Source organism: Glycine soja, chromosome 18 (assembly GCF_004193775.1).
Source record: "Glycine soja cultivar W05 chromosome 18, ASM419377v2, whole genome shotgun sequence".
NCBI lineage: Eukaryota > Viridiplantae > Streptophyta > Magnoliopsida > Fabales > Fabaceae > Glycine > Glycine soja.
The window spans coordinates 1,464,017-1,473,794 of record NC_041019.1 but is presented as its reverse complement, the minus strand read 5'-3'; the positions used below and the strand labels follow the sequence as shown (position 1 = coordinate 1,473,794).

General features: G+C 33.7%; 1 protein-coding gene across 1 annotated transcript; it reads left to right on the top strand.

The window, feature by feature from the left end:
- Positions 1-2,438: 2,438 nt before the first annotated feature.
- On the top strand, positions 2,439-5,454 carry LOC114396418 (trafficking protein particle complex subunit 12-like). Its single transcript, XM_028358388.1, has 2 exons — positions 2,439-3,620; positions 4,890-5,454. The coding sequence occupies exon 1, from the start codon at positions 2,537-2,539 to the stop codon at positions 3,617-3,619; it is 1,083 nt and encodes a 360-aa protein (XP_028214189.1). The 5' UTR covers positions 2,439-2,536; the 3' UTR covers position 3,620; positions 4,890-5,454.
- Positions 5,455-9,778: the final 4,324 nt, after the last annotated feature.

Here is a 9,778-nt window from a genome sequence, read left to right as displayed (position 1 = left end):
TTTTTAAGGTGTTTGTTTTGCTACAGTGTGTAGTAGTGTGAAGAGGAAACAACATAAGTGAGATCTAAATTAATTCTTAAAAGAAATTTTTAACTTTAGATATGTTAGAACTTTTTATTGACGTATGTGAATTTATTTTGTCAATGTAGGAGATCTTTTTTATTTTTAAGTACTAATAGCAAATAATTTTTTCTAATAAGTTTAAATCGTAAGTTTTAGTTCTTTTATTGTTGGAGTTAACCTCGTGAGCCTTACATCTTGTGATCCTTGTTTTTTCCTAAACTTTGCTTCAATGGTCCCGACTCCTGAACCGTAATTTGTAGTAGTTTTGGACTGTGTAGTCTTGACGTACGTTTGGGGACCTTAAATAGGGTTTGGTTGTTACTTGTTAGGGAGGCAACCTTTGATTTGATGAGTTGTGTTGTTCTTTCAGACTGTTTACGTATGAATTGTGGCTTTCTTTGTTGTAGGGCTATAGGCAAATTAAACCGAACCCTGTATGTACGTAGTGTAGTGTAGTGTAGATTTTAACTTACCCAGATGTCTAACAAGTAGAACATAGAAACACAAATTTGAATTTGGGAGAACTACAATAATCTATCTAATCTTTATGATGAACATATTAGGGTGTGTTTGTATTTGGAAATCAGCTGACACCAACTTGAATGGACGTTTTCTTTGATGACACAAATTGTTCTTTCTCTAGTTGATTTTTAAAGTTGACACAGAAACGTGCGTATTTAAGGCAAGATCAAAGACTTTTAAAGTTGAGTGTTATTAAATATACTGTGTTTAAGTGTTTTTATGAAGGATTTTTTTTTTTGAAAACTAGTTTTTTATTCCCCTAGCAAAAGTGGTTCTCAATCAAATGTTACGTATGTGCTTGAATGAATATCAGCAAAATTAATTTTACAATAAAGTGATATTTATATTTAGATATTTTTATTTTAAAAGTAAATCAATCGTAAAATTTGGTATAATTTTTTTTATCATAAGAAAAGTGATTCCCCAATTAATTTTATATCCAAAATGTTAATGGGTAATTGATCATTTTATTTCTTCTTGGATGTGTAACTAAATAGGCTTAGTCTTTAAAAGATAATTTTTTTTACATTTAATTTCTAAATGTATAAAAAATATGATAATTATATCGTATTATATAACTTAATGTCAACTTGTTTATAATTATTTTTTCTTTCTTTTAAGGACTAAACTATTAATGATTTACACATTTAGGGGTCAAAGTAATTATTTGTCTAAATGCTAATTTTTTTGTGTATTAAAATGTAACAAAAAATAGCACGTTTGGTCCAACATTAAGATACTTTATATATACATACAATTTTACGAAGGTAAGGCTATGTTTGATTTGGGCGACGGAAATAATAGTCCTTAGACAGAAATGACATGAAGAGATTTGTTAAAATGATTTCAATATAACATATCATTTTAATTTCACATAACTTGTGGGTCCAAGAATTTAATTTCTTATATTATCTTTACAAAACAATTTTATAATATTATTTATATTCTATTTCACATATTTCTCTTAAAACAAACAATATAACATATCATTTTATTTCTATTTTATTTTTCCTTTTTCAAATTATTTTTTTATTTCTATCTATTTTATTTCTTTTTTTTAAACCAAACACACCCTAATAGTTATAGCTTTTATGTTTATTATTATACATTGTTTTCCAATAGATAACATGCAAAAGTTATGTGAAATTATTTTAATTTAAAATTAAGTTTAGACTTAAAATCAATTTTTGAATGAGATTAAGCACACGTTTGCTTTCATGGGCATCTTCCCTTATGCGTGTATGTACGAAACAAGCAATTAGTACAATATTTTTAGTTTTGCGTTTTGAAGGATGAATGCACATGAATAGTGTAGAAATCTAAAATTATTCCCTTTAACTTTGCTTTTGAGGTGGTGTTTAGACTAAAGTTTATTTTTATGCACACACATTAATAGAGAGAATCAAAATAAAAAACATTTAAATTAAAAGAGAGGATCCACAATTTTTTTTTTCTATTTCTTTTCTCTCCTCTCTATTTTAGTCTACCAAATAAAGCATAAGAGTTGTTTATTTTTACATGTTGAACGTGAATTATGATGGAACCATGTGTAGTCGATAAATTTTCAGCAATTATATACAAAATATTTATCCCAAATTATTAATACATAAAAATAATTTTTATCATTACATAATCGAGCTTTAGATATATATTTTTCCACATCTAATCTGTTGCCCAATTAAAATTGTCCCTATTATCACTCCTTCAACTTCAAGTAAAGAAACTACATAGCGTCGTGCAGGTGTTTTTTCTCCAACTTTACTTTTCGGTAGTTAAAAAGATTTTATAACTGTTAGTTTATGGGCCTAAAATCCTGGACCAGGCCCAATAAGAAGATATCATTAAACAACCAACAAACCCAATCAAGGCTTGCTCCTTCGTCTTTCACTCTTTGTATTTTTCGCTGACTCCGGCGTCACTTTCCGTTGAGTCTCCGTCCACCGGCGTGGCGATGGACTCGGAATCTTCAAACTCCGATTCTCAACCGCACCCTCTCTCGAACCCAATCGACGACGCGTGCCACGACATGAGCTCCCTGGAAGAGCTCGCGAACCGCGGCGCGTGGCGTTCCATCATTGACAAGGTCTCACGCGCCCGCGCCCTCTCTCTCCTCCACAAGCCCCACGACCACCTCACCTACCTTGCCTTCAACGCCCTCTCCTTCACCAAACTGCGTCGTTTCAACGAAGCCTCTGCGGAACTCGATTCCCTCGAAGACCTCGACAGCTCCCACTACCGCTACGAAACCTACCCCAAAATCTACCCCAATCGGATCGGATCCATGGTCCCCTTCTCCCTCCGGTGGCTCCACGCCCTAATCCCCATCAAATTAGGGCAACGTCAGCAAGGCATGGACCGATTCTACATTCTTCTCGATTTCGTGCGCGGGAAGATTAAGGAAAAGGAGAAACTGAGCAACCTCGGCGTCTCCCTTAATCTGTGGAGAAAAAGAGAGGTTTTTGTGGTGAATTGCATCATAGGGAACCATTTAAGTCAGAAAGAGTTTGGGGTGTGCTTGAGCTTGATGAAGGAGCTTCTCTCTCGCGATTGTTCTGACCCTTTGCTGGTTTCCCAGCTTGGGTACATGCAGTTGCAGATTGGGGACTTGGAGGGTGCGAAAGTTTCGTTCTTGAAGGTGGAGGAGTTGGGGAAGAGTAATGGGTCGTTGAGCGAGGTTGAGTTTAGGAACCTTGTGAATAGGAACAAGGCGTTGGTGTATTTGGTTGGGAAGGATTATGTGTCGGCGGTGAGGGAGTACGAGGAGTGCATTGAGAGGGACAGTGCGGATGTTGTGGCGGTGAACAACAAGGCTCTGTGTTTGATGTATCTGAGGGACTTGTCGGATTCTATTAAGGTGTTGGAGAGTGCGCTTGAGAGAGTTCCCACTGTGGCTCTCAATGAGACTCTTGTTGTCAATTTGTGTAGTATGTATGAGTTGGCGTATGTTAATCACTCTGATATTAAGAGAACGCTTAGTAATTGGATTGCTCGTGTTGCACCTGATGATTTTGATGCATCTTGTACTCGTACATGAGGTAGGTAGTTACTTTCTTTTTTGCATTTTGATTGTAATTGGTGTTCTTCTAATGTATCACCGATTTGTGTTTTGTTTCATTAGATAAAGCTGCTTGTAACTGGTGTTCTTCTAATGTATATCGGTAATTTATGTTGATCGTTAATGCAAACCTTTATTAGGCAAATCATCAAGGTGAAACTTTACTTCTGATTGGAGAACGGCACCAAAAGTACTTAAGAAACTGCATCTATGTTTTGTTTTGTTTAATTTATAGCATACTGTGCTGCTTTTCTTGGTTTACCTTTCAATAACTCCTTTGGCCTGTCTAAGTTTCTTATTGATGGAATTAGATGTTCTTGAATCATTCATTGCATCTCGGTGTACTTGAATTCTGTACTGAGCTGTGGGTGGATTGTGCAATATCTTCTTCTATATTTTATCCTATGCTTGCTCCCTTAGCCTAATATAAGTTTGATTCCACTTGATTTTTCCGTTTGGTTTGTTGCGAGGGATGCAAAATAACTGTCTCAGCTTGAAAATATCAAGATTTCTGAGTATCATGGATTCATGGGTACTGCAGTAAACTTTGAGCGTCTTAGAATCCTGAATTTGTCTGTTAGTTCGTATGAGGCTAAGGTTTCTACAATGTCAGGGCTAGGAAGGGGGGCCTTGTATATTTAACTCCATAGAGTCTTTAGTTTTGATTTGTGGTTATTGTCTTGTTTGTGAAACTTTCATCCAGCGAATAGGTGACTTCTGGCTATGATGGCTATCATGGGTTGGCTTCAATGCTAAATTACTTGTCTCTCCTGTGTGGTCCTGTTAGACCAAGTCACATCTTTGGATTGGTGATTTGATTTGAAAATACGTGTCTTGATTTGTAATATGCCTTTAATTGATTTGGAGATGCACTTGGAAGATGGAAAAGTCTGTGTTTTTTGATGCTACGTTCAGTATTGGTGCACTTTGTTTTTGTTTTTGCGAATGGTAGTGGTATTAGGACTTTGTTGTAAGTAAAAAAATACTATTCTCTTCTTGCAAGACAAAAATAGTGATGGTCAACTTTATTTGGTGTTGAAAAAGGGGGGGAGAAGGATTGTGCTTGCCCTTTTCAATTCTAAGTTGTGAAAGCTGCAAGATTCTTTACTCTTACATTTTGGCTAGAAGATAGTTGTTATAAAATATGTAGAAATTGCCAGGGAAATGAATTTGAAGATTTATTGAGACATCTGTAAGATATATTTCTTATCTAGAATTATTGTTATCTTGTTGATCTATTTATATGCAGAGTTAGCGGAGACATGGTGCGTTTGTTGCTTTAGTGTGTGCTTAAAGCACCTAGAAATGCAACTTGCCAGCATGAAGAAGGAAGGTAATTGATGGTCAACCATTCGACAGTAAATTCATTCTGGGCCTTGTGCTCACTGTTGGCCATTCCTGATGAAGAGGTACAAATATGGACAAAAATAAGTTGGTGTTTGGTTCACATCTTGTTCATCTGTAAGCTTTCAAAACCCAAAAGTGTCAAAATTCTATACAATTGAGAAGCTAACAAAACTCTTGCAATACATTCATTAAATTCATAAAGGGCATTGCATTGTTTTAGTGTTGGTTTCTTTATTACAGTATCCTGCTGCAAAAAAAGGAAGATCTCAGTATTTTTAGTTGGCTTATTCCTGTTGACTCTACTGCAAGTCTCCAAATTGATATTTGCATATAGCTTTTATTTCCTCATCGGACCTCGCTTCTGTTTATTGAATATGGTTGGTAGACAATGACATAAAAAATGTAATACCAAATCCTTAGCAACTGATGATTTGTTTTACTACAAGGAGCTGCAATTTTTCGTATCATTTGATTGAATGTGTACTGTTTTTGGCTATTGTATGTCTTGGAGAATGGATTTGGTCATTTGGTTGGAGTCGAATAGAGTGGTTTATAATAAAAGTCAAAATGGTATTAACGTGGATTAGATATAGGCATATAGCAAAAGGTGCTTGTCCCGCACAAAGTCGCGAAACAGTTTGAATTTCTGTTGGAATGGTACATTCAATGTCTGATTTTGATCCCAGTAAGATTGTACTGAAACAAAAAAAAAATAATAATAAAATGAAATAGGTTGAATGTTTAAGAAGAAAAATAACTAAATGAGATAGAGGGGTGGAGATAATCAATAATAATCTTTCTTTGAAGTGAAAAAGTTGCCCATATAGAAGCTAGAGAAATTAGTGAATCAATAAAACTAAAAATGGTTGTGTCCCCCGAAAACTTAACTCACTTTATGTTAATTGTCATGGATCTTCATTCCCGAAAATATAGCCTATAAAATATAAATTCGTATTGAATTTTTTTGTCACATGAAATACTATTATTTAAATCACCGACTATCAATTGATATGTTTTAAAATTATTGTTCTCATCCATAACATCCTCTGCCGAGTACGATACTAATAATTTAATTGACGATACAACTTGGAAACGAAGTACATGGCTACGTGCTGCTATCGGGCTTTTTTTTCTTTTCTTTTTTTCCAATTCAATTAATGAAGCATTGTAAATCCTAATTAGGGGTTGCAATTGGTCCCAATCAAATTGCTATTGTCCCTATCATCATTAGAAAATTCCAAGCTTATTCTCACCTGCAGTGAACATCAGAATCCAGATGTCTTTTTCTGTGCCCCTACTGCAGCAGAAATATGATAAAATCATATTTTTGTTGTACATTTTTTTTGTTTTTTTAATGGTTATTCTAATAGGTTTTGCACAGGAAAAAAACTTATATATTAAATGAAATTTTATAAAAATATTTATAACATATTAAGATACACATTTATAGAATTAATTAGATATACATTGAACATTTAAAATTATTTCAATTCTTAGAAAAATGTATTACATATTGAAATCCTCTAACCTATTAAAATTGTATTGAATTAAAAATATCAATGCATTTCATGTAAGACTTTTGTCATAAACAGGTTTCAGATGTGCAATATTTTTTCCATTATGGTACAACAAGAGAAAACAAATAATTATCCCTTTAAAAAAACCACATTACCATACAAAACTCAGAGTTAGCGAATAAATCAGTACTAGCTTACAAAAGTAAATGGTATCTTTAGTGGATAATGTATATTTATACAAAGTGATTTTTATTGACAAATCCAATTACAATAAGATGGGATGCAACTAGCGTTTGACTCCTCAGTGGAAAGAAGATCCAACTTTACAACCTAGATGAGTGGACCAATACATTATATCGACGGCATATCAGTGTCATCACCATCCACATTTTCATCATTATCATTTTCCATACCAGTATCATTAGACTTGGTTCCATATAAAACAAAGGATTGGTAAAAGAAACATTGGTTTCCATCATCCATATTTCTCCATTCAGGTGATTTTGTAACCTCATCAGATATATATATGTATTCCAATCCACTAACCCACACAATCAACATAAAACATTGGTTATTTAAAAAAATGGTTGCTATATAATTTGAAGCCCAATAGAATATTATCTAACAAGTTTTGTTACTTAGTGGAATCATGGTTTTATTGTGCTAAAATTTGTGTGATTTTGTTGAGTAACATAAATTATTACACAATGAAATTGTGATTCCGTTATGTTGCATGGGGTGCAAATTTGCATTACAACATAATTGTGATTTTGTTGTATAACAAAAATTATAATACAATGAAATCACAATTTTATTGTGTTATACAAAGACATGAAAAGAAATATAACCATGATTCTGATGTTCAAAAGTGCACAACGGAATTAGGATTTCATTATGTTTAAAAAACAAAAAAAAATACCTTCAACAACGTGAGCGGAGAGAGTAAATAATTGGGAGTGAAAAAGAAAAAAGGAATGAATGAATGAAAAAAAGGGAGAGAAGAAATGATGAAAGGAATGAAGAAACAGAAGGAGGAAAGAGTGGTGGGGTGGGAAACTACATGATGAAATGCTCAAAGAATATTTTGATCATTATTTTTGACCGATAGGGATCAAGAATAATTTTGTTGGAGGAGTCAATAGCTCCCTCTTGACTATGATTGCCCACAATTATTTTATTTGAATCTCATTTCTCTACCTGTCATCCTGTAACTATTCACTCAAGGATGGGTTAGGAAAAACATATAACCTACAAATATCATATATAGAATCATTCATGATGAATAAAATAGTGTTTATGGAGTTTTAAGATATGAATTCTGATAACTCAATTGACTTAATTTTTTTTATATATAAAGGAAACAGCTTGTTGTCTTCTAAATAGTTTTTTTCTTATCTTCTCAAGCCCGAAATGAGAACCCAAAATATCAATAATTTTTACATGTTGAGTGGAGCTCACCTCGACCATGACCATAATTGTGAATACAGTATATCTGCAGATTACCACATTCTGAGATTATCTTTAATTAAACAAAATTACAGCTTTTTAAAAAAGTAATTTTTTTATAAAAAATATACTATCACACTGACACATCCTGCAGCTGACTTTTTTAAAAAATACCACTTATACGTACTACTCCAGTTTATTTATTTATTTATGTATATTTAAACGTTCTCCATCTACGTACGTTCCTGAAGTTGAATTGGACATTGTTACCCAACACAAACAAGAAACTATTTTTTTACGTTTACAGACAAACAAGTTCCCCTTAGCTTAGCTTTGCATCTTTTCACTACTTGCAATGCACTTAGTCAACTCTATACCCCCAACCCAATCTTGGTGTTTGAACGTTGCATAGCTTCTCATTTCCATGGCCAATGCACTACATAACGCTGCCATCTCCAGAGTCGTGTTTGGAGACCAATATTCCATTTCTCGTTGGGTTTTTCCATCCCTATCCACTCTTCCTCTCTTGACATCAATTTCCTTTCTCTTCCAGCTTCAGCATCACTTGTTGCTAATGCTTAATTATATTGCCTTTGTAGAGCCATGCAGAAAGGAAAACACGTTGAGCTGATGCTGAACAGAAGGGTTAAGATGGTAAAGGCAAAGACTAATAGTGATTATGATGAAACAGAAGTTGATATTTCTTTGAGCCACAGACTTAATGCTGTGAAACCTTCCAAAACTCTATCCATATGTCATCATGCCACTGCTCTTTTACAAGCTGATTTTGACTCACCTGATGTTATAGCTGAGGTGAGTTCTTTGTAAATTTTCGCTTTGTTTGTTAAGTTAAATAAAAGTGTTTTTTCTTTTTTCTTTTGTCCCTTTTCTTTTTATACGTATCAAGAATTCATGATCATGTCATGACATGTATGTGGATGCTAAGGCTGGGATGAATGCAACTCGTGAAGGTTACACGAGATATACCCCCAATGCTGGAACATTAGAATTGCGCCATGCAATTTGTCGTAAGCTAAAAGTTTACTTTAGAATGCTGATACTTCGCGTGTTTGATTTTTTTCATTCTTACATTATGTGAGATTGGGAGTTTGACAATATGGAATTACATATTCTTCTGATCAGATTGTGGTCAGTAATGGAGCCAATCAAAGTATTGTTCAAGCAGTGCTTGCAGTTTGTTCCCCAGGAGATGAGGCATGAAACAGTCTTATACTCTACCATAAGCATTTAGAATTACTCATGCTACTAAGTTATTTTAAAGTCAAAGAAAATTGTCCATTGCATTCAAAAATTTCTGCTGACAGTAGGAGTAGAAAAAAGTGGAGTTAAATATTATATGAAGCTTCAGAAGTGCTCTCCTTTTGATGCCTTCTTCTTGTATGAGATCACATACTTGCAAATTGTAATAATATCATTCTGAACTTATTGACATGACTTCTTTTGTTCAAAAAATTCATTTCCAAACTTCTATAATACTTTTATCCTCTATGTTCTATTTCTCCGTATTACTTTCTCAATATGATTATCGTATATTCCAGGTCCAGCAATCTTTGCTCTTACCATTATTCAAGTAAAAATTTATTCCACATCGTGCACCTGTTTTGCATCTTTTGTGGTTTCAAAGAACTTATTACATAGATCATAGATATTATTTATTCTTTTGCAAGCTGTGGAGGGTTTTATTTACCGTGTGTTGTGAATGTTTCAGGTTATTATTCCTGCTCCATTCTATACGAGTGATCCAGAAATCGCAAGATTGGCTGATGCAACACCTGTGATTCTTCCAAGCCACATATCTAATAATTTT